This window comes from Grampus griseus, assembly GCF_964374135.1.
Source record: "Grampus griseus genome assembly, chromosome: 5".
Taxonomy (NCBI): domain Eukaryota; kingdom Metazoa; phylum Chordata; class Mammalia; order Artiodactyla; family Delphinidae; genus Grampus; species Grampus griseus.
The window spans coordinates 43560057-43586876 of NC_138998.1; the positions used below are offsets into that span (position 1 = coordinate 43560057).

At 31.5% G+C, this 26820-nt stretch overlaps 1 protein-coding gene across 1 annotated transcript in view; it reads right to left on the reverse strand.

Annotated features, from left to right (window-relative positions):
• Positions 1 to 26820, reverse strand: part of SI (sucrase-isomaltase) — a gene marked incomplete at its 5' end in the record, with an annotated part of 99725 nt that overhangs the window by 16055 nt on the left and 56850 nt on the right. Inside the window, 15 exons of the mRNA XM_082654363.1 lie at positions 335 to 451; positions 539 to 573; positions 2071 to 2204; positions 8778 to 8916; positions 9823 to 9910; positions 11189 to 11305; positions 14771 to 14830; positions 16512 to 16622; positions 17735 to 17863; positions 19359 to 19484; positions 19571 to 19683; positions 19773 to 19869; positions 21508 to 21676; positions 23063 to 23217; positions 24546 to 24752. Coding sequence (XP_082510489.1) covers positions 335 to 451; positions 539 to 573; positions 2071 to 2204; positions 8778 to 8916; positions 9823 to 9910; positions 11189 to 11305; positions 14771 to 14830; positions 16512 to 16622; positions 17735 to 17863; positions 19359 to 19484; positions 19571 to 19683; positions 19773 to 19869; positions 21508 to 21676; positions 23063 to 23217; positions 24546 to 24752 — 1797 coding nt within the window. The remainder of the gene's footprint in view (positions 1 to 334; positions 452 to 538; positions 574 to 2070; positions 2205 to 8777; positions 8917 to 9822; positions 9911 to 11188; positions 11306 to 14770; positions 14831 to 16511; positions 16623 to 17734; positions 17864 to 19358; positions 19485 to 19570; positions 19684 to 19772; positions 19870 to 21507; positions 21677 to 23062; positions 23218 to 24545; positions 24753 to 26820) is intronic.

A 26820-nucleotide genomic window follows, 5' to 3' on the forward strand; every position in this document is an offset into this window, starting at 1 on the left:
TTTTAAATGGCTTTTCTAATTATTTAGTTTGAAACTGATTTTTTTTTATCGTTCTGTCCAGGTTTGGAATAATTTCCAGAAGGAATTTTTTTTCTGGCTAATTCAAAATTATATAGAACAGCAGTAAGTATGCCAGCTAACCAAGTCCTGAAACCCAAAGTATAAAGAAAACCCAAGTCAGAAACTTCTCAGAGTGATGGGCTCAGATGCCGTCAGTAAATGTAAAGAGATTCAAAACATTCATCTGGAAATCAGCCAGGAAGGGTGAATTCTATTCAAAAACGTTTAAGGTTAGTGGGGCAAAGGAATGAGAGTAAATGCAGTAATTACATACTCCAGTAAATGCAGTGTTGTGATTTCTTGCATTTGGATAAAATGCTCCAAGTTGCATCCAGCGGGCACAGAGCTGATATTCCGAATTGTTGAAGAAACCACAGATATCTGCTCCAGTCTAAAATACAGTTATATTTAATTAATTTTAATAGTTTGTTTCTTAATATTAACAAGTGATGAAGATAAAAGGAATAGAGCTACTTACATATGACATTCCAAACAAACTAAATTCCATCATACCTAAAAAAATTAGGAAAAAAATTATAGAAGGCCACTATTTCATATATTTTGACATTTTTTTTTTCTATTTATGAAGATGTTCTATTTCTAATACTGACCTCTAATTCAATGAAACATTTTTCAGGTTATTGATATACTTTTCTTTCATTTCTTCCCATGAAATTTATGTATTTTTTTACTTTATAATGTTAATGACATTTATAAAAATAAGACACTCTAATAATGCCTCCTTGACACTTTCAAGATGACACATTTAGATCACAAAACTGTTACGAACACATTATAGTATGAGAAGAAAGCGTTAGTGATTCCTTTCTTAAAAAAATAAATTTATTTATTTATTTATTTTTTATTTATGGCTGCATTGGGTCTTCGTTGCTGCGTGCAGGCTTTCTCTAGCTGCGGCGAGCAGGGGCTACTGTTCCTTGTGGTGTGTGGGCTTCTCATTGCAATGGCTTCTCTTGTTGCGGAGCACGGGTTCTAGGCACTCGGGCTTCAGTAGTTTGAGGCTCGTGGGCTCTAGAGTGCAGGCTCAGTAGTTATGGAGCACAGGCTTAGTTGCTCCGTGTCATCTGGGATCTTCCCGGGCCAGGGCTCAAACCCGTGTCCCCTGCATTGGCAGACGGATTCTTAACCACTGCACCACCAGGGAAGTCTTCCTTGGTTTTATTTTTAAAATAAAATGCTGTCTTTGTAATTATTTAACCATAGGTCTCATTATATGAAACAAATTGAATTATCCTTATTAGCTAAAAATCTCCTGAGGAATGATCATTTTAATAAAATAGAAAGCATGTGAATTCCCAGCTCTTTTTTTTTTTTTTTTTTTTTTTTTTTGCGCAGCGCAGGCTCTGGACGCGCAGGTCGGCGGCCATGGCTCACGGGCCCAGCTGCTCCACAGCATGTGGGATCTTCCTGTACTGGGGCACGAACCCGTGCCCCCTGCATCGGCAGGCAGACTCTCAACCACTGTGCCACCAGGGAAGCCCCCTCCCAGCTCTTCTTTTAAAGGAATATTTCTAAACATTGATTGTTTTCCTTGAATCCTAATATAAATAGTAAAGAATTTTTATGTTTAGATATGAAACAGAAAAATATTCTCTTTAAAATAATATTTCATTTACTCTTTATCCAACTATTGTCAGAAAACTTCCAAAATTTGGTTTGAGATGTTTCATACTTTAGCATCTATGAGTGATTCTTATTCCCTAGAATCTAGAATTTCTAAGCATTTCTATTCTTAGCTCTATATGTTATCCTTCCCATATCTTGCCCTTTCATAAAAGGAAACTGAGACCAAAAGGGATGAAATTATTTTCTCAAAATAAACTAGATCCTGCTTTCTGGCCCATTGCCTTTTCATTATGCTGTTTGTCATAAAATATGATGCCAAAAGTACATTTCAGAGAAGGACTTACAAAGTACATGAACTAGCAAAAGTGAATACCTAATAGAAGATTTAAAAGAATAATGATAAAGATGGTGACTCTCACATACCAATGATAGATTTGTCCAAATTGTCCCATTTTGCATAGCTGTCTCCAAGCCAGTGTCCTACCCATCTTCCAGCCGTAGGATATGTAGAACGAGAAATAACAATTCCTCTTTTGCCAGTTGCCTTCTGCAATGAACTAATATAGATGGAGAGGATCTATGAGTTTTTATATGAGGTATTTTCTTTGGATATTTCTACTTAGGACCACTTCATTAAAGAAAAAAACTATCCGATTTATGGTGTCTATGCTGTCTCTTATTACGACTAGCTCTTTATAAGTGAATCTTTGCTCATTATACTATAAAATCCTTACAAGCATAAAGGACATCTTTTTTCCTTCCAACATTTTCCAGAGTGACATGTCTAAGTGGCCCTTTATTTATTGGTTCAGTGAATACAAGTCAACTATTGATATTATCAAATCAACTAATTATATTGAAAGTTTTTGAATGAACACATTTTATTCTACTTAAATGTGTTCTCTTATAAAGATTTAGGCTCCATTAATTGCTCCAACCCTTCTTATTTATAATTTGTCAACATTTAATCTTCATATTACTCTGCAGAGAATATTTGCTATAATACTCCCTGTTTTAGGGAGTATTCATATATATATATATTAATTGGAAAGAAAATGTTTATTTTTATATTACTTAAAATAATTTGTATATGAACAAGGACTAGAGAACTATATCAGGAGGAAATATTTCAAATACTTAATTAGGCAGATTTGTAACCCATTACCATGTTATAAACTGTATCTAATCATTTCCTTGTTAAAGATGGACCACAGTAATTGTACTGATTTGTTTATACATAAAGCTTCTTAAATGACACCTTGAGATTCTTGAGGTTAAGGACTGACTTAATCTTCTTTATATTCTTTACACCTAATACATATAATAGTAGCTTAAGAAACTTTTGAATTCATGAATATCTCAAAATTACAGGAAACTGAAAATATTTTAAACAGATATATGATGATATATTGAACCATCTGTTGATAATAGAAACAATATTGTATTTGCTAACTTAAAATTTCCTACTTGTATGTCTCTCTTAAAAAAATCATATAAGAAAACGATCTTCACTGCTTCATTTTTTATAACAAATATAAAGGATCTAGTCAATTGAGAATCAGTAATATATTTAACATTTGTCACACGTATTTGGAGACATTTAACAAGAAATGAATGTATATATAGGGAATGGAAGAACTGATGATCAGTTTAGGAATCTTCATGGAAACTTGTATCTTAAGTTTAGTTAATTGGTAAAGAAAATTCATTTTATTTAATTGATATAAAAATTATTTACAAGGATAGAGTTGTCCCAAATCTTTAATGTTTCCACACAGGAGAAATACATATTCTTGAAGGTTCTTTTCTTCTGCCTTATGTCTTACTTTTGCAAAAAGTCTTTACTGAGGCTTTAAGTTAATAACCAAATATATGCCTTTTTAGATTTCTGATTGAGAAGAATTCTGCATAAAATATTTTCATAACAATTTTCTCTTATGGGAAATGTAACCTCTTGCATTAGAAAAATCTCCTTTGTAACCCTTCACAGAATATTTCTTATTTGGTAAATCACTTGCCACCACTAAAACTATAATTTAAAATTACATAGCTATAAATATTTTGTAGACATTTCCATCATGCTCCAACTTTACAGATGGTTAATCACAATGAACTTAATTTAATTTTAAGAAACACTTTTCAACCATAATACAGTTTGTTCTCTGTTACAAGTTGATTTGGAAAATTTAGCTTATAAAAAGAATTTCAATATTGTGTTACAGAAACATTTTTATTATATGTTTATAATTGTCTACATGAGCAGTTTTTTAAAAGTATTAGAAAAGTTATAAAAATATCTTATGTTATTGGGAAAAAAAAGTCCTTCTAAAGGAAAACAATGATTTTTAGAAAACTGTACATGTAGATTACAAATGTGGGTTATGTGAAAGGAGAATATTGAACTGAAAAAAAATTAAATAGTTTAAAGCCCTAACAATAAATAAATATCTTTATTTTTGTCATGGTTTCTAAAGATAATAATTTCAAAATGATTAAGTTGACTACTGTTTTTAATTACTGATGAAATCAATTGGTAAATATACCCCCAATACTGCTGTCTCTGACTGGGTGATATTAAATTATTTTAGAATACTGACCGTAATGCTCAGAAAAGAGAAAGTTATACAGGATTGTTTCTCTCAATGTTTATTTAAAAAATCTCTTTGAAAACTAAAGACTTTTTTTGAATTATATTTTTAGAAAGCAAAAAATTTAGTATTATATATTTACTATCCATTAGAAATAGTAACTTGCCAGTTTCACAACTCAAAGAGACTCACCATTAGATCAGAAAATGTAATTTCAGTTTTAGAGTTGGATAACAAGTTTTTGTAAGTTGAAATACTTCCATTGTTTCTGAGTGTATAAGTAAAACTTAAATTTGAGATTTCTTTAGTGAGAAGAATGTGAAAGTCTAAACCATGGAAATGGTTTTATGGATTCAGATCTCAATCTTTTTTAAACATTGATACCAGCTATATCAATGTTCAACTCAGCCATATTAATCAGAAAGTAATATCTAAGAGACACGTATTCCATATTTTTTCAAGTTACTAACAGTTAATTAAGAGAAAGTTACAGCTATAACCAAGAAAACTTCCAAATTATATATGACCTGTATAGTGTTTTTCTTTTTTTAATCTATACCGGTCTTATTTTTTGTTAAAAAAATTGCAAGAAGAGGTCACTTCCTATAGTACACAATTCTCCCAAAAAAAAAAGCCCCTCTTATTTTTCAGGTTAGATTCACTAAACATCGAAAAGCAACATAATTTTCCAAGTTGCTAAATAACCCAGTCTCTAGGAATATCTGAGAAAAGAACTTATATTTATTAACATTTTTATTTCATTCTAAATTAAGATTACAAAAATCTTGGGCATTTACTTAAAAATTGTGTACTTAACACAACCTGAACTTCCAAAGGGAGTCAAAGATTTTGATTTTTCTATGTTCTTTCTAATGAAAAATATGTAGTACTCTCAAAAGTCATTCAAGGTATTGTTGAAGATGAAAGTACGGAATATATAGCTGTATAATCCTTGGATAATTATCTGAGATTTAAACACACAATTTGAAATTTTAAAAATATATTTCTCCCTATATCTGAAGCATAGGCTTTATTTCAGTACAATATTGAATTTTAAATAAGACAAAGATCAATTGAAGACTGAAAACTTTTTGTATGGGATTTATACATGAAACTTCTTCATTTGCCACTGATCTCCAAGGTTTTTTCTATGAAACTGTTTGCAGTCTTTCAATCTGATTATTTACCTCCTATTTCTGCATCCACTCATTCTGTTCTTTCCTTGTTTCAGTTGTTTGTTTCATGTTAAGTGAAGAGCACAATAACAAGAACTAGGTGAATGTCAAATGTGTGCGAATTTTGAAAACAGAAAATGAGTCACAGAAAGGAACAATAAAATGGTACAGTCTGAGTAACTTAAGAAATAAATTACACTCTTAATCCTTTCAGTTTTCTCAAATGATAAAAAGTCTTTACTCTCCATTATTTGCTTAAACATAATTTATTTATAGCATCCTTTTACATTTGTCAAGGTCTTAAATGTATAATGACTATATTTAATCTCTAAAATATCTGAAGGAGAGTTCAACAATTTTTTATCTCATATAACTGAAAAAAATAAATAGTAAGAAAGTATTTAAAAGATATAAAAAGTCTATAGCTATGCATAAATTGGGCTTTTTAACTCAACATTTAAAATTTATTAATCTGTTTAACTTAAACAACAAACGTGGTTAAATTTTACTGAAAAATTTTATGGACAGGAGCAAAATTAACATTATTAAAGGGATGTTCTTTGGAAGATTGTACTGATATCTTCTTCATAATGTTATTTAAGAGTTAAAAATGGGTCTTAAACATCTCTAAACACCTTTGTATATCAACTATTTAGAAATTTACCTACTTTTGCCTTGAATTTATTTATATAATTTTGATAGTTGTGGTGAGATAAAAATTGATTCACTTACATTTACTAAACATCCTACAGTGTGTCAGGAACCATGCTAGATTCTGTAATGTGCTCCAGAAGTTCAATTTACTGCCCTCTATGAAAAAAAATATTTTCTTCCAATTTTCCTTAAAGTACATACTTTCATCTCAAGATGCATAAGTTTTGCCAAAGAGTTCATCACTCACTTCTCAATATTTTTGTTATGTTTAATATCTATAGCTTTATGGTAAAGTGAGGTTAGCTGAGGATAATTGTGTTCCAATATTATGCTCCAGCAGGGTTAACTAAAGAAGCATTTGTCCCAATAAAAAGGTATTATTGAAGACCAGTTTGTTTACTCTTTTTTTTAATATTACAAAATACTTATTATGAATTTTTTCAAGTTGACATTGTTAGTGTTTCTCCAAAGTAGTTTCTCTTTATACACAACTTTGAATTACTGCATAATAGAATTTATAATCTTGAAGAGCCTCTATTTTGATGTTATTGTCAAACAACACAAAATTCTAGCACAAGACAAGGAAATTCATCCTCACCTCAGATCCTTATTTCCCAGGAACCAGCATTGTTTTATTTCCACTTAGCCAAATATATTTTAATTGATTATTATTCTTCTCTCCATGGAGATTTAAAATTCATTGGCATTGTCTAGTAACATACTGACACATTCATTAAATCCTAGAAGTGTGCCAACCATATCCTTGTCACAGATCGACAAAGAGCAAATCCATGATTCTTATCCAGAGATCCCAATTGTAGAAGCTATAATGCACTTATTATGGTTTAGGTGGCCATAGATATCCTAGAAATAGCTTATGACAAATTTCATTTACTTTCTTTGCCTTGGTGAAATGTAGTTTCCTTCCTTTACTCCCTAGCATATTTCTTTTTTTTCTTCAAGATCAGTTCAAATGATAACTTTTCTTTTGATGTCACTTCTATTTTCCTGATAGAGTTAGCTGAGCACTCTCCTTGTTTCTCATAACACTATTGTAGTATCTATCACATTACACAGATTTTGCTTTTTTGTCAGTTTACTCTTTTTTTTTTTAACATCTTTTTTGGAGTAAAATTGCTTTACAATGTTGTGTTAGTTTCCACTGTATAACAAAGTGAATCAGCTATATGCATACATATATCCCCATATCCCCTCCCCCTTGTGTCTCCTTCCCACCCTCTGTATCCCACCCCTTTAGGCAGTCACAAAGAACCAAGCTGATCTCCCTGTGCTATGCAGCTGCTTCCAACTAGCTATCTATTGTACATTTGGTAGTGCATATATGTCAATGCTACTCTCTCACTTTGTTCCAGCTTGCCCTTCCCTTTCCCTGTGTCCTCTAGTCCATTCTCTGCATCTTTATTCCTGTCCTGCTGACGTTCCTTAGTCTTTCTGTATGTTCTTAGTGCCCTTACATTGGGATTTGGTCAACAAATCTGTAGTCATTCATTCACGTAATAATATCTTAAATAATTCACATATTCTAGGTTGAAAAAGAATTTGGTGCTAGAAATAAGATAAGCATGCTTCACTAAGTGAGGAAATATTACCCATACCCTTTACTCCAAAATGCTTTTCATTCTTTTTCCAACTTCCGTCATATATTAGAACCATGGTTTTCAAACCTGGATACTCATTAGAACCACCTGGGGGATTTTTAAAAATTCAGATGCTTATGCTATAGTTCAGATTAATTAAATCAGCATTTATTAAAAAATCTTCAGTTTGAACTATATTTAAAATAGATAACCAACAAGGACCTGCTGTATAGCACAGGTAACTCTACTCAATATTCTGTAACAAGCTAAATGGAAAAAGAATATATATATGTATACATATAACTGAATCACTTTGCTCTACACCTGAAACTAACACAACATTGTAAATCAAATATACTCCAATATAAAATAAAAATTAAAAAAAATAATCTCCAGTTGATTACAGTGTGTAGTTAAGAACCAGTGATCTAGAGCTGCACTGTGTAATATAGTGACCACTAGCCATGTGGGGCTATTTAATTTACATTTATGAAAATTAAATAAAATTTTAAATTCTATTCCTGAGTCACACTAGCCACATTGCTCAACAACCATATATGGCTAGTGGCTACCATATTGGACAATAGAATTATAGAACATTTCTATCATTGCAGAACATTTTATTGCACAGTGATAATAAAGACTTGATACTCAAAGAATGGCCTGTATTCCATCATCATTAGCCTCATATAAGATTTTGTTTAATATGGATATTAACGTTTAAGAAGCTTAAGGTCATTGACATTTATTGTTATTTGCTAATAATGGATTTAAATAGTAGATTTAGTCAGATTTCATGTTTTAATTAGTGACATCAAACTATATATTATTTACTCAATTATTCATTAAAAATTATTCTTTGAGCACCGACTATTTGTTAGGCATTTTGCTACTATAAGCTGGGTGCATACTGGGGAACAAAATAAAATGGTTCAGGGTTCTTTTGGGAATTGGATAAAAATTTAAAACAAAGATACAGAGAGAGAGACAATTATTCTAAGTGCCATGAAGGACCAAGTAAGATAAGGTCAGCAGGGAAGGACTCAAAAGAGGTAACATTAAATTTAATATCTAAAAAATAAGAGTCAGAAACGATGATTATGAAGATTGCTTACTCATAAGTAAGTTTCGCTTGTGACCATCCATATAGATTGTGAACATCATAATGCAAAACGGATGATCCATCACTAAGAATCTGCTCAGTTTCCATACACATGGTTCTGAAATGTAATCCATCAGTTCTTTTTGTGAGTTCTGGGGAGAATTAATAAAAAAAAATTAATATGTTATAAAGTAACTTATATTGAAATATGTAAATTGTAACTATAAATTATTTTGGCAAAACATTAATCATTGTTTGAAAATATTACTGATTTTTCAACCATTTGTGCACTTTGTTTATGCTAATTATAAATGAAAAAATGGTCTGCAATGTGATTGCAATTACAGTTGTGACTGGAAAATATGTGCACAATTTTACTATATTCAATAATAAAAATGTTACTAATTAACATGAACTCATAAAAACCTGAAAAGTAAGTGTACTCCGAAAAGTCTACTATATTTTATGCATTTAGATGAGAAATACTGATTAAATAGATTAAAAAAAAAAATCCATTTGCTAACATAAAGCCCTGGCATATTTTCTCAGTTTCAGATGCAAATTTTCAGAGCTTTGCCATCACTTTAGATGTAACTGTTTATGCAGTTTACTGCCTACATAAGAGCATGAGGATGAATGTTGAAAGACCGTACTTTTCCCTCCTAGGTCAGGGACAACCAAAGAAGTGTTGTTAGCATTGTTTCACTTTTTTCCTAATAAAGAAAAACTTTTAAAAATCTTTATAAAAGATTTTAATTTTTTATCTTAAAGAATATTTAGAATTCTCACATCTGGGAAGATTCTTAAGAAAATCAAAGTAACAACTTCAAATTTAGAAATCTATTCATATAGATAAAACATGTTTCTTGAGTTTTCTTCTCGAAGTAATGTTAGATGATTTAGATGATATTGGTAACAGGTTGAGATGTGGTCCAGTGTGTAGATGGGTAGTGAGTACTGGAAATGTGCATCCTGTTCTCTATGTCATAAGGTATATAAACCTGATTAATAAATAATAATATCATGATAACAGCCAAGGCACAGCAGCAATATTGTACCTGGGAAATAAGGTGGATAATTTAGCTCTGTATTTCTGCATTGATTAGTAGTTGTTCCATTTACAAAGCTTGATGGTTCATTCATATCCTTAAAAAGAGAAAGAAAAGTAAACAAAAAACAAATTTAGGGCATATCTTCTTAAAAGAACTAATTCAGAGACCCAGTAAATTAAAGTAGGATATTTGAATAATAGTACTTTACTATTCTAAAAAGCAAAAGTATAAGGCATCTCAACAATACTAAAGCATTTAGTTTAGCTCAGTCTTTCTTAACATTTTACAATTCACATCTCCTTTTGAAAACCATAAAATGTCCTATTTTTCTCTGTAGATAAAATCTATATAAAAGTGAATTGTTTTCTATGTTTCTAGACATTAAATTATAATAGTGTATATTCCCCCATGTCTTTCCCTCCATTTCTGCCCTGGAGCCTTGTATCAATTTTTTTAAAACAATGGTTTGTGGTTTTTAAAACCACAAGATAATAGTTTCCAAATACAGAAAATTTCAAAGAGTATCTCTATTGAGTACACATTTCAGAATTTTAGTACCATATATAAACGGACCATCATATAAATATATAAATTAGTTGTCATTTAAAGGTGATTCCTCCATCATAAAAAGGTTATCTTTTCTGGATCAAGATATAATTATTGGGGATATATTTAATGGAATCCCTTATAGTACATAACTTTATATAATTAAAAAAAACTATCTTTATACAACTTTACATCCTCAAGGCTTGTACATAACAGCACCCCTATAAGTTTCTTTAATTAAAAAAGTAAGTAAATTAATGCATACGTATTGAAAAATCAGCAGAGTAGAAATGTCACCTCCAAAAATCTAGGTAATTATTATGTAAATAACTCCTGTATTAAATATTTACTTGTGATAAAGTAAATTCTTTTTATGTTATCTCAAAATTATATTAAAAATCTTATTGCCAGAATTTTAAAGTTAAAATTAGGATATTATTTAGAAGATGATTTTGCTACATCTGTAAGAGTTTATGACTTCTTATACCAAAGACTGACAGCCGAGTGTGAGACATATCTATATTGAATGAAAATAAAATAAATATTTATAAGCATTTATATATCATTATATAAAGAGACTATTTCGGTCTCTTGGTCAAGTTGAATATATTCAACTTTAATATTCAGGAAAAAGCAACTAAATACTTAAACTGAATTGTTAAAACTGAATTTTAACAGTCTTTTGCATAAGAAAGTTCTATGGAAAAAATGAGTGAGCTAATTTCATAAAGAATACTTTGTTAACATTATTAAAATCTAGTAAGAATTTTGCATAATCAATACACAATAAATAACTTAAAATATAAATTTCTTGAAGTTTACTTACAATCCACAAGCCATCAAACTTCATCTGGTTATTGTAGAAATCTATAATTTCCCTTGTCCACCACTCTGCTGTGGAGTTCCTGAAGAAATCTGGAAAAGCTACATGAGCTCTGGAACCCTGTAAAAACAAAATTTAGACCCACATATAGAAAGTCATAAGAGAGACCAGTCAGTCACACATTTATCTGTCAGATTCACAAGTGATAGTGAAGGCAGCTTGATCTCAACTTTAATGAATGTGTATGATTTTCCTCCAGCCACTCAAGCCTATGTGTGTCCTTAAATCTAAACTGAGTTTCTTATAGACAGCATATACAAAATTTACAAACTGTTAGCTAGACTAAGAAAAAAAGAGATGAGAATTACAGCTGATGTCACAGAAATAGAAAGGATCATAAGAGGCCATGATAAATAATTATACAACAGACTGGATAACCTAGAAGAAATGGACGCATTTCTAGTTTCAGACAACCTAACAATATCTGAGGAGTAGAAATGCAAACATCCTCAACCAAAATATTAGCAATCACATTCAACAGCACATTAAAAGGCTCATACACCATGAATAAGTGGGATTTTTCCCTGTGAGGCAAGGATTATTTAACATACAAAAATCAATCATTGTGATTCAGCACATCAACAGAATGAATGATAAAAATCACATGGTCAGGGCTTCCCTGGTGGCGCAGTGGTTGAGAGTCCGCCTGCCGATGCAGGGGACACGGGTTCGTGCCCCGGTCTGGGAAGATCCCACATGGCGCAGAGCGGCTAGGCCCGTCAGCCACGGCCGCTGAGCCTGCGCATCCGGAGCCTGTGCTCCGCAACGGGAGAGGCCACAACAGTGAGAGGCCCGTGTACCGCAAAAAAAAAAAAAAAAAAAAAAAAAAAAAAAAAAATCACACGGTCATACCAATAAGCAATGCAGAAACTCTATTTGATAAAATTCAACACTCTTTCATGATAAAAACTCTCAACAAACTAGGAATAGAAAGAAATTACCTCAACATGATAAAGGCTCTATAATAAATGCCCACAGCTAATATACTCATTTAGAAAAAAACTTTCAGAGTTTTAGTTCATATCAGAAACAAGGCAAGGATGCTCACTCTTGCCGCTTCTATTTAACATAGTCCTGGCAATCCTAGCCCAAATAACTAGATATGAATAAGGGGGGGAAAAAAAGCATCCTAATCAGAAAGGAAGAAGTGAAAGTGTCCCTGTTTATAGATGATGTAATCTTATATGTAGAAATCTCTAAAGAATACACACACACACACACACACGCACACACACACACAACTATTAGAACTAACAAATACATTCAGGAAAGTTGCAGGATACAAAATCAACATGCAAAAATCAGTTACATCTCTATAGACTAAAATAAACTGTTTGAAAGGAAATAATCTCATTTACAGTAGCAACAAACAACGACAAAATACTTAGGAATAAACTTGACTAAGGAGTTGAAATATTTGTACACTGAAAACTACAAAACATTACTGAAAGATATTGAAGAAGAAACAGAAAAATAGATAATCCATGCTCATGAACTGAAATAATTAATATTGTTAAAATGTCCATAGTATTGAAAGCAATCTGTAGATTCAATGCAACCCCTGTCAAAATCCCAATGGCATCTTTTACAGAAATATAAAAAACAATCCTACAATGTATTTGGAACCATAAAGTCCTTGAATAGGCAAAATAATCTTGAGTAAGTAGAACAAAGCTGAAGGCATCACATTTCCTGATTTCAAAATATATTCCAAAGCTACAGTAATTAAAAGTATGGTCTTGGCATAAAAATAAACACATAGGCCAATGGCACAGAATAAAGAGCCCAGAAATCAATCCACACGTGTATAGTCAACTGACCTTTGACAAGGGTGCCAAAAATATACAATGAGGAAAGTATAGTCTATTTAACGAATGGTGCTGGAAAAACTGGATATTCACATGTGGAAGAATGAAATCAGATCCTTATCTTATACCGTAGGCAAAAATCAAACCACAATGGACTAAAGACCTAAACGTAACACCTGAAACTGCGAAACTTCTAGGAAAAAACATAAGGGAAAAGCTTCATGACAATGGTCTTGGCAAAGATTTTATGGATATGATACCAAAAGCACAGGCAAAAAACCAAAAATAGACCAGTGAGACTACATCAAACTAAAAAGTTTTTGCACAGAATAAGAAACAATCAACAAAGTGAAAAGGTAACCTACAACCCAATAGAGAAAACACTATAACCCACTTAGAAAATGGGCAAAGATTTGAATAGACATTTCTCTAAAGTACACGTACAAATGGCCAACAGATAGATGAAAAGATGTTCAACATCACTAGTCATCAGGGAAATGCAAATCAAAACCACAGTGAGATGTCACGTCACACCTGTTGGGATGTCTATTATCCAAAAAACAGGGAAAACAAGTGTTGGTGAAGATGTGGAGAAACTGGATGCCTGTACACTGTTTGTGGGAATGAAAAATGGTGCAGCCACTGAGAAAAACAGTATTAAAATTCTTCCAAAAATTAAAAATAGAACTACCATATGATCCAGCACTCCCATTTGAGGACATTTATCCAAAAAGACCTAAAATCAGGATCTCGAAGAGGTATCTGAACTCCTATATTTATTGCTGCATTATTTACAAGAGTGAAGATATTGAAATAAATTAAATGTCCGTTGATGGATGAATTGATAAAGAAAATGTGGTATATACAATGGAATTCTATTCAGTCTTCAAAAAGAAGGAGATTCTCCAATACAGGGCAACATGAATAAACCTTAAGGACACTATGCTGAGTAAAATCATCCATTTATAGAAAGACAAATACTGCACAATTCCACTTATATGAGGTATCTAAAATAGTCAAACTCATAGAATCTGAGAGTTGAATGGTAGTTGCCAGGGTCTGGGGTTCCAGGGGTAATTGGGAGTTGCTATTCAATAGTCATAAAGTGTCAATTACACGAGCTGAATAAGTTCTAGTGATCTGCTGTACAACACTGTCCTTAGGGTGAAGGATGCTATATCTTAAACTTAAAATTTTAAGAGTATCATGTTAAGCATTCTTACTACAAAAAAAAATTAAATAAAAAAAAAAGAATTGTTCCTTGGATTAAATACAATAAAATGTAAAATTGCTTCATAGAGTGACTGAAACACGTTGGTATTTAAAAAAATAAATAAATCTGATTTAATATGGTCTGATATAGAGAATTAGAAAATAAGCCATCACATTTTTTTTTTTTTTTTTTTTTTTTTTGCAGTACGTGGGCCTCTCACTGTTGTGACCTCTCCCACTGCAGAGCACAGGCTCCAGACGTGCACGCTCAGCGGCCATGGCTCACGGGCCCAGCCGCTCTGCGGCATGTGGGATCCTCCCGGACCAGGGCACGAACCCGTGTCCCCTGCATCGGCAGGCGGACTCTCAACCACTGTGCCACCAGGGAAGCCCCAGCCATCAATTTTTTAAGGAAAGTATTAAAATTGAATTATTGGTCAAAGTCGTCATTAAATCCCAGTGCTGAATTTCTTTCAGTTAAATAGTTAATCAATATGAAACTTACATTAACAGCTTCATCTATTAGACTTTCATCTTTTGTTACATTTGGCAAATCTGGCCAAACCTACAAAGAGAGAAGAAATGGGAAACCGGTTCAAAATAAATTCAGTGTGGTATGACTGTTGTAAACAAAGTGTAATAGAGTTTTAGAAGCATATTACAGACTCAAGATCCCCAGATCAGTAATTCCTTCAATTATTTTTTTCAGTTTGTGTTCTGGTATATGTATCATTTGCAAACTATTCCCATTTTCCATATTAATCTCCTCTTTAGTAGGGCAAATAAGGAAAAGAATACCATCCTTTGTGGTCAGTAGTGATTTTGCAAGCAATGCATGTAACCAAAAGGTCTGGTCAAGAATTAATATGAAAAGCATATTCTAAATTTAATTTAATGTGGTATATTAAAACTCTTTCTATAATTACTCCAGGATTAAAATCTAAAAACGAAAAGTATATTTTTATATGAAAGGAATTGAAGATCTGAGTTGGATGATGCCATGCTGAGGCAAATATCTTCTTGGTTTTTGCAGTTAGTACTAAATCCTCCTCTTTCCCACACACCTACTCCAGCCCCTGCCCGCGCCTACCAACATTTTCTTCTACCGCAACCACAAACACAGAACAGAGCCCAAATTCAATCAGGCCAAAAGCTCTGGGATTTAAATCTATGTTGTAGAAATTAGAAAGTCCCATATAAAAATGTAAATAATCCACAGAGTTGTAATTACATACAAGGAATTAATTGCTGATAGAGAATAGTGCTTGAAAGGTAGAAATCTGAGAAAATGTATAGAATGAGAAAATATAAAATGAGGAAAAAGTAAGAAGAAAAAAAATCCCTTTCTGTAGTCAGTACTGTATACCTGTAATGTTTCTTAAAACATGATTTTTCACTGTTTATCACATAAGTTTTTCTATTTTACTTTTACCTTTTTATTCTGAAATATTTTCAGACTTATATAAACATCACAAACATTATACCTAGTGTTTTTCTATACACTTCACTGTTCTTCCCCTAATATTAACATATTTATAACCACTGTACAATTATCAAAACCAAGAAATTAACATTAGTAGAATATTATTAACTAATCTACAGTCCATGTTCGAATTTCACCACTTTTATCACTAACATTCTATTTTTGGTCCAAGATCCAAAAAGGCTCCCATATTTCATTTAATTACATCTCCCATTATGGGATTTTTTTCATTCTAGTTATGACTAGTGGATTTTTTCTTTACTCTTTATATATAAGCCAAATCAGGATGCTTTCTATAATGTGCTAATATACACAGGTTGGGATATTATTGCTTAAATGAAATACAATGAATTATATTCCCTGTTCAATTCAGGAATACTATAAGTATAGCTTTTACAAACATTGTTTCTTTTATCAATGAGATGTTTTTAAGAGAAGTACAAACATTTAAATGACCCATGTAGTATAGAATAGTGAATAACCATATTATTAATGTCAGTTTTATAATAAAACACAAGAGGTACCAAGAAATACAATAAAAGGCAATTTAAAGATGAAACAAATAGTATTTGGACATAGGACATATAAACTATTTCTTTGTTTCTAATAATTTGGATTGAACTCAAAGAGTATTATTTTATTTATTACCTATTAAGTCATTACATCTCTCCGTCTGAATATGTTTTTAACTGTGGCTTAATTAAATAGAAACTTTCCAATAGTATTTTTACACTTATTTTCTTTCAAGATATCAATTCAGTACCTTTGCCCAACAAATATCATTGGTGTTAGGCCATTTGACAAAGACATCTTTCTCTTGTCCTCTTTCAAAGGCAGGGTAAGGCTTCGTTTCATTTCCTGAAATTGCTGGATCCTAAAATTAAAATGAAATACAATCCAGGTAACTATGGTATAAAAGTATAGCCACTTGAGTAGCTGTAATAAAATGTTACAATTTTCCATTATTAGATTATCATTATATTGTATTCTTACATAGACTGACAAAGGGACTGATGGCATAAACTTTTTTGTTCTAGTTAGATTGTCTTCTAAATTCCCTAGAAGGAAAATTTAAGAACTTTTGAAAATGTATTAGCTATGATTTCAAGCAAGATTACAGGTGTTTTTTGCTTTGGTTTTATATATCCATGGGATTTCTGGCTACCTATCTTGCTTTCTGTAACATATTGATGAAATATTCTTCCCACTGAATCACTAACTTTTAAAAATAGATTTATTTATTTATTTATTTATGGCTGTGTTGGGTCTTCGTTGCTGCACACAGGCTTTCCCTACTTGTGGCAAGCGGGGGCTACTCTTTGTTGCGGTGCATGGGCTTCTCAGTGTGATGGCTTCTATTGTTGCGGAGCACAGGCTCTAGGCACGCGGGCTTCAGTAGTTGTGGCACATACGCTCAGTGTAGTTGTGGCTTGTGGGCTCTAGAGCACAGGCTCAGTAGTTGTGGCGCACAGGCTTAGTTGCTCCGTGGCATGCGGGGTCTTCCCGGATCAGGGCTCAAATCCGTGTCCCCTGCATTAGCAGGAGGATTCTTAACCACTGTGCCACCAGGGAAGCCGCTGAATCACTAATTTGAAGGAAAACTTTTAAACATGACAAGCATAAGAAGCAGTCCCAGAGAATAAGTTAAGAATTGTATAGGAATAGAAAATCCATCATCACTTTGTGATAGTTTCTGTAAATTGAGACCAGTCTGTAGCTTGGGTGATTACTAGAAAACAAACTGCCTTTGATTCCCAGCTTTATTTAGTCTTAAATCTCTAAGGATACACCTAAGAATGAAGGTAGCCTGTGGCAGCCATGTAAATGAAATGAAGTGTTAAAGGAAGAAAGATTTAGATTTGGGAGTACAATCCAAAATTATATACTTCATATTTTGAAACACCTTTTCCTTCCTCGTTCAGGAGAGAAATCTTAACAAAACTAAGATAATAAGGCTCAGATAGAATATAAAATATAAACACTGACCAGGACAATAATGTATCTCATCCCCTCACTTCTTATTTTGTCAACAAACTGAGGAAGGTCACGGAATTCTTCATCAATCGTAAAGTCTAGTTGCCTTTCCATGTAATCAATGTCTGTGTATTGAACATCCTGAAAGGTATAAGAATTTTAGTGGCGTAAGATTCAATAGAGGGAGTTTGTCACATTCTGTTATACTTATGAAAATAATAGCAATATGAAAGTTTCAATTCCTAAGAGAATGAATCAAGTAATGTAATGTTCAAGAAATAAAAGTAGCATGTATAGATGCAAAATATTCTAAGAGCAAGTTCGTGTTAGTGCTCTGTTTTGTTAACAGTTCATTAAATAGTAATTTTGATTTAGAAGTACAAATTCTTTCAAATCAGTATCTTTTGTTATATAATTTCCAAAGGAAATAGGAAGACACAGGAGTAAAGGACTTATGAGGTTATGAAATTATATTAAATGGCAATTTGGAATTTTGTACAATATATAGAAATAGGTATTGCTCTATTTCTGGAAACACAAAGCAAATATGGGATAATTTCAAATAATTCTAATATTGCCAAAGGGGAAGAAAGAATTATTAGTAAATCCATCAATAATTATAAAATTATTCTTTTATTATCCACCAAAGTCACTTTTGAAATAACAGCCCAAGCTTAAATAAGCAAAATATTGTTTACAAGTAGGTATTTACAAATATATTTAAAGAAATAAATGCTTTATGAAATCTTTAATTTAGGTCTAAATAACATTTTAAAACATTATTTTCTGTTAATAGACAATTTCTTCTTCTAGGTGTTATAAAAATATGGCTAGCATAGTAGACCTAATAATGAAAAAATCTCCTTTTTTAAAAGATTTTTTTCACTTGCGTATTGCTACATCATCAACCTAAACAACTAGTTTCCCTATAATAATGTATTCAGGAACCATATATTGGATTCTACTATAGGTACTGATGACTTATAAATAAGGTCCTTCTTACTCTTCTTAGAATGAGTTCTTATAGACAAAGCATTCTAGATTTCAATGTTTAGATGTTACCAGGAGGATCCCTGAGATTCCTTACTCTTCCTAAAAAGTAAAAATCACAGGAAGTGATTATTTCTGGATACTTAAGAATATTTAGTTTCCCAAACACTGAGGGAAGAAGATATTCTGCAAGCCCACTAATTCTGTATTCTAATATGACAACTATTGTCTATTCCATGGCAAAAATAATTGTTTCACCTCGAATTCTTTTTCTGTAATTTGTCACATTAGTTGATGAAATAGGTTCCTATGGACTCTTACTCTCATTTAATGAGAAGAGAAGAAATGTGTTTGACTACGTACGAGACCCAAAGCTTCTGAGAGAAAAGCAAGTGCACAGTGACTTGTTCAGTACAACACACAGTCATGGAACAGGTGAGAAAGAAGGAAAAGGAATGGTATTATCCCTTTATGTTATCCATCTGATAAAGACTACTAATAAAATCTCATATCCAATTCATTTGGTGCTACTAACAAGCACTGATTTTTGCCAAATGCTTAAAATAATTTTAAAGTATATGTGCTTATTTCATTCTGATTTTATAGATGACATATTTAACACCGTTTTAAAAATTGATATACATACATAGGGGATCTGAGCAGCCACCATGTCATTATATACTTCTTCAACTTGTGAAGTATTTCTGTACCCATAAAGACATAACTGGAATCCCAAAGCCCAATAAGGTGGCATGACTGGTTGGCCGATTACCTTTGAAAAAAAAATTATTTGTGAACAAAGAGAATGACTTTATATTATTAAAAAACTTTATATTTTTTTAAAATGTGCAATCATACTCTATGGTATTGCTTTGTTGCGACTTCTGGAGATGGGCCCAAAAACATATAAAAGTCCAAGATTCCTCCAGTTATGCGATATGTTAGAGCAGGAGTTGGTTGAAATGTAACATCTGGAAGTCCAAAATATGATTACATTTTAATCTGTTATTATTTTATTAAAGTCACATAAAATATGTTAAACTAAAAAAAATTGTTTTACCCATTGCATTGCTGTTAAGTAAGAGAACTCCATGAGCATGGCTCTCATCTTCCAGAGCCATGTAATAGGGATGAAATCCATAGGAATTAAGTTTATACTAAAATTAAAAAAAACACATAATATATATTTAAATAATAATAGAATGTGAATTTTGTAAATGTAATATTTAAATTCACTCTATGATTGAACCTAGGAATTTAAATGTTCCTTCATTGCACACACAAACTATGATTGAATTAAACACATTTTTTTTAGAAAATAATTTATTATTTGAAGCATTACTGCATTAGAGAATGTGAATGAATATACAAATGTGTAACACTCACAAATACTGCCACATTAACTTATGTAAAAAACCATTGGTTTTAGAATAGTTGGGTTTCTTTTCACAGGTTATGTGTCTTAATTTATTTATAAATTTGTACTTCTTTTTTAATAATAGAATGTTCTATAAATGATTAAACTGATCAAAGTACTCAAACTCCTTAAGTACTTAATGTGATAATATTTAAGTTTATATAATATTTTGATAACATTTTAAACAATAATATGTTGTTTATATACAAAGCATTTAATTTCATTTTCAGCTAGATCTTTTCATTTTTCAGAATAGAAAATCTATACTCAGGGTCATGAAATATCTTGTCAAGGTTACAAAGCTTACAAGTTGATGATCCCTAATCAAATTGATATCATTGACACACACTGAATCTCAGTAACTGATTAGTATGTGAAAGAAAATTTATATATTGAGAATCAAGGTTATATTAACCTAATAATGCCAATACTAATGTTGAAGGGTTTTTTTTGGTTTTTTTTTTTTTTGGCCCCACCACAGGGCATGTGGGATCTTACTTCCCAGACCAGGGACTGAACCCATGTCCTTTAGTAGGAGCGTGGAGTCTTAACCACTGGGCTGCCAGGGAAGTCCCTGAAGGATTTTAAAGAGGTAAATTTTGGAAGAACATATTCTTTCAAGTGGAATAAATGAAAAACAGCCTTTATAAGTCTGAACTATTGTGATACAAATAAAAGTTGTATGAGCACCTAACAATAAAAAGCAGTTATGACATTATACACATTTATAATCTCATACTGAATATATCCTTTAAGTTCACATCACATGTGAAAATGGAAATGAGCTAGTATTTTTATTAAAATGTATTTTCCATTATATGTTTAGAATAATTATAGTTTATATCAATCGTGCAATGTATTAAATAGTCATGAAATGTACACCATTAATAAGACAAAACATTGGAAAAGTGATATGAACATATAAAAACATTTTCTAAAACTGTAACTTGCAATATAACCTCATAAAAATGCACAACTGCAGCTTAGGGTAACAAAGGAAAAAGCATCAAATCTTTATCTAAGGAGTAGAAAAAAATTTCAAGGAGAAGCCAGTTATTTTCTAAAAGTTGAAAGTAAACATGTATTTGACAGGGAATTCTGAATCTGAATGTTCTTTCTATGCAGTTGAGAGGGTAAGGAATTGGGTCACAACCTCACTTCTCACTGTAGTCAATGATGTTATCCATTCGATCCTCTACTTTCACCTGTAATTTATGGTGACTTTTCATTTGTTTTTCAGAAAATCACTCTAGCAGCTCTTGGGATCTCTAGCCCCCTTTCATTGCTTCAATATTTAAGTACAGGCCTACAAAGAAGTGGCTGGGATCTGAATCATGGTCTTAGTTGCCACTTGGGGTGGTCAAATATTGGTACCTACACCAGGTGGTTGGTCTCTTGTGAACATTCCCCAAGTATGCCAGTTCAGATCTCGCTTAAATGCTGTGTGCTCCGTTTCCCCAAAACCATATATATATTCTGATGGTAGGCGTGTAGATATTTGAATGAACTGGTTGTTAAAAGCAAATCCAGGAAGGCGAGAATCCCAACTGAAAACAAAAGAAAACAATTTTATTCCTGTATACACATACAAATAGTATCACAAATAATAATGGTAATTCTTTCTTAGGTGTTATAAAAATCAATTGTATTTTTCTCTATAGGCCTATCATACCCAGATACAAATGGAAATAGATAATTTTTCCAATACATTTTTTTGGCTAAGTTAAGGAATATCTAAAATATGTTTCATATATTCATAATCATATTATGGCTACATGTTTGTCTTTAGACATATATTGCTTTTTAAAATAAAATTAATATAAAGTTATCAGTAATATATGACCTAGAAATAATATATGTCCTAGGAATTGAGAGTCCTTTATTGTCCCGTTCCCTTGAGATAATCAGTAAATTTTTACTACGTATAGAATAAAAAGAAATCAATATCAAAATAAACTATAAGGTATAATGGATATTTTAATTCTAAACTCTATTATTATTTCCAATCATTTTCTTCTTCTTTTGTTTTGTATTTATAAAACCATGTGTTTATGAAGAAATCCAGAAGAAATGTGTTACAGAGAATGTCATTTGCAAGAAGAAGATAAAAGAAGAAGAAGAGAAAGTTGGCAGAGAAAGGAAACATAAGTATTAAAAAGAATTTGAGACATATTCAAATTTTTATATTAATGATTTTGGAAAAGTATTTACTAAAGAATAATGCTTCCTGAAAAACAATAAATAATGCCTCTGCATCAGGAATTTTCTACAAAATCATTTTGCTTCTTATCCTTTGGAACAAAACTATTATCATAACAACAAAATTTTAAAACAATATAAACATAATTTTCTTCATTATTTGTATCCATACTGACAATACCTGAACACATCGTGACAGTATCTTGTAAAGGATAGCAGGGCAAGCTTAAATTACATAGAAGTATCTTTTAATACACTGTAGTTTGTAGAGCTTTTTACCAAAAAAAGGTAATATTTTAAAATTTATATTTATTCATTAGACATAAAAACATATCTATATGTGTATATCTTAATTTCCTTTCATCAATTCCTGACAAACATAGTATTAACTTTATCAGATTCCAGGACCAAAAAACTCCAATTTCAATAGTTCTAATAAAATATTTACATAACACATTTCCAACTACTTATTTTGACAACACTCATCGTGCTTTTCAATAGGAGTCTTGGTTCTCAACTTGATTAGAAGAGTGGGTCTGATATTTAATAATGAAATTCATCACATCCAAAGTGTAAATAAAATTTTACACCAACTGTTAATGATTTGCTGACTTTAGTTTTTAAATGTTAATATAAGCCAAATTATTTAATACATACACCTAAAACCACTTTTGGTGTGATGACATGCTAGCACAGTGAAAATACCCTTCATATCAAATAATTGAATCACTTACATAATTCTTCCTGTGCTTCTCCTTCGAATCTGGATGCCAAAAGGATTTTCCTTGATTTCAACATCATAAAGTCTATTTTCATAAGTACTTGTCGGTGTAGCTGGAATGTTTAATGGTACTGGAACTTCATATCTCTTATTTTGGGGGTCATAAATCTATTACAGAGAGATAATGAAAACAGATATGTTTAGTTCTTATTGCCAACATATTAGGTACATATAATTAACTAATTTAAATAATGGTTCAAACAAGAATATTTAGAATTCTTATCATAATTCCTAATTTTGTATCTATGGCCCATATATCTATATAGAATTCCATACACATATATAGATATGTAATGGACTCAAATTATGTACTGTATTTTACCTGTTTTAATGTTTTATAATTCATTTTTCCATACAATGAGAAATCTTCAGAAAGAGAACTTTAAAGCTAAATATTCATTTATATGCATACACAAAATTATTTATCACTTCATGGTTAGACAAAGTTGTTTCAATATTTTTGCCTTATATATGATCTTACAATGAATATTAATGCTAATTTATCTTCATTCATGTCTTTATTTCCTCAGTACATTACTTATAAGTGATAATATTAGGTCAGAGTATTCTAACATTTGTAGGATCCTTGATAAACTATTGGTAAACTGTTTTCCAGAATTAGTGTACTAATTAATATTCTCACTAAGAGGTGTACTCTAATACTGTTATATGTTAAACTAAAAAGCATTTATTTCTCAAACAGTCATTTATTTCCTTGCTGATGAGGATAAACCATTTTCTACACAATTATTCAAATTTAGCTTTCCGATTCTTTGTATTTGCCTTTAGTTCCTTTTATTTTTAATGAGTATAATTACTTTAATATTTTAGTCCAAATTTTATTTCTTCTTCTGTTAAATGTCTGCTTGTGAGGTCTTAATATTTTTCTTGATTGTATGAGTTGAAATTGCTTTCCATTTGTCATATATGAGTCCATACTATTTCTAATAGTTTTCTTAATGGATTCCCTTGGAGCTCTTAAGTAAAAAATAATTGCTAAGTGTAACTATTGAAAGAAATTATCTCTTTTGTATTTCTTATTGCATTGGCCAGAAAATTCAGATCACTGTTTAAAAAGAAATAATGGAAACAGTAAGCATCTTATTGTGTTTATTTTTTTCTGTTTTGTTTATTTTAATGGGACAACCAACATAGTCCAATTCTAAGTGATTTATCAATTTATCAAGAATTTAAATAACTAAAAAATCACGACCATATGTTTAATTATTCACAAAGCTAGCAAAAACAAAAAATTTTATTTACTGTTCATCTAGCTATGAGCTCTGTAGGAAAAAAAAGTTTTACTTTATAGAATTAAAATGTCATCAACCCAGTTAATAATCCTTAGTATTACATGAAAAATCCAAGCACCAAATCTATTTAAAATCTGTCTTGAGAGATGAATCATGCATTGAGATAGTTTATATTAAACATACCTTAAACTGCAGCATATCATCTTTATGATATTTCACCTCCACATGAAGAGTTGGGATGGGATCAGAAGGTAGCTTTATTCGAGCTTTTACAGTATTCAGCTGGAGGTCAGCTGTTATACCCACTGATGAGTAATGAGTTGACTGGACTAAGTAAGAGTTGTCTTCTTTAGGAAAGTAACACTCAGGTGCTTTGGATCCTAAAGGAGCCTAAAAACAAGACAAGTTCATTGTCAGAAATTGTAAGCATTGTAATATTAAAAAAAATAATAAGGTAGACATGTTAATCACATGTTGTATGATTTACAAATGTTATTGTTTAATACTAGAATGAAATTGCAGTCATAGCACAAAATATCTATTAGGCAACATGACACACCATGTACTAAAATGTTTAGAATATTTATATTTTGACTCTAAAGATAGACAGGTAGAGCAGAACAATCAAATGTCATAGTTTTTCAATTCAGAATATAGATGATTGTATTGTCTCTGAACATAATTAAGTATATTACTCATAACTTTTGATCCCAAGCTTGTTTTTACACTTCTTATTGATTACTGCCTTTTTTTGTGTGTAAAATGACTCTACAATAATCCTCAGAGTGGCATGAATATAAAGTTCTTTTCTTTTACTTATAATCAAAGTATATTGTTCTTTATTTCATGACTGGTCTTTCTATTGGTTAATTACATCCTTACCAGTATTATAATAGCAACTGCAGCCAAAGATCAGGGCTAATTGGTCTTTCTTATTAAATTAATATATTGTTGGAAGAAGCAATGTGCCCATCTATATTTCCCAGTCTCTTTTGAGGAAGTTGTATGTGACACCCCCCTGCCAAATCTCCTTAAAAGAAAAGGATATAAGCTGATTAAATTAGGATAGCCTTTGCTCTTCCACCTTCCAGGCCTGGAATGCTGCATACGTAATTGTATAATAAAACTTTGTGGATGAAAGACAAATGATAAATAGGGAACATTGACAACATTTAGATACCAGAATATTAGGCCTGGGATTTTTTCTGTAATAGAAAAATAAATCCTGTCTTGTTTAACCAAATCAGATTTTAGGTCTCTGATACTTTCAGCTTCAGGCAATCCTTAACTGATAGGAATACTTCAGTATTCATTCCAAAGGCATGGAATCGAGTGCCAATGGAACCAGGAAAATGATCAACTTTAGAAAGTCTGTATATGTCTGCTTCATAGCTATCTTTCTGCCCAGTATCACTTTCCCTTTATCATTTTATGTTTTCTCATTTATCTTTCTTGGTAGTTTATCAGCATTGTTATTTTTTGTAGTTAGGATGAAAATAATCTTGTGATTTAATTTATGGAAACTGTATAAATCCCATCTAAACCACCCCTTTTCATATAATCTCAATCCCTATGTCCCTCACTTGCTTTCTTACACTCAGTTGCAAAACAACAATGCTGGGAAAAAAACCTATCCTCTACATTCTCAGTGCCTACAACTGTGTGTCTGAATGGCTTGAAAAATGCACACAATCTTGTAGACTGCTCTCCCTTTATATAATCATAAAAGTTAGAGTGGGTCCAAAAGATCAATCATACTATATTTGCCTAGTTCACTATCACACTGCCCTGAAAAACATTTTCCTTTTTTCTCCCATCACAAAAACCCTCCCTATTCTCATCATCTCCTAATGATTTTCGTTAGTATTTTAGTATGGAAAGGAAAGCAATTGGGAGAAAAATCAGAACAAAACACCACAACTACCCACCCACCTCTTTACCTCCTGTTACAGAATATGTATGGTCTACACCTCTATCTAAGGTGAACCATTTCATTCGTGTACCCAATCCCACGCCTCCTTGCCAATGAAGACATTTCTCCTGCAATTCTCAATTCTCTGTCCTGCATCACTAATATTCTACTTATTATTGGTTATTCTCAATGGCATAAACCAATTTGATTTTTCCCATCTTAAAAGAAACTGTCACCTCACTCATTTCTCTAATTACTGCTCTATTTTTTTATGCTTTCCTTAGAGCAAAATATAAAAGGTTTGCCATATTCACTATCTCTAATTTGTCTCTTCATTCTTACTGGAATCTCATTCTCACTCTGACCAGGCTTTAACTCCCAGCACTCCATCAGTATTTCTCTTGTAATAGTTACCAAAGACTTCCATGCTGCCAAATCCATACTTCAGTTTCTAGTTCTTATTTTACTGATTTATAAGTATAATTTGCACAGTTGATAATCTTCTCTGTCTTGAAATGCCTTGTTCACTTGGCTGACAGGAAGCAA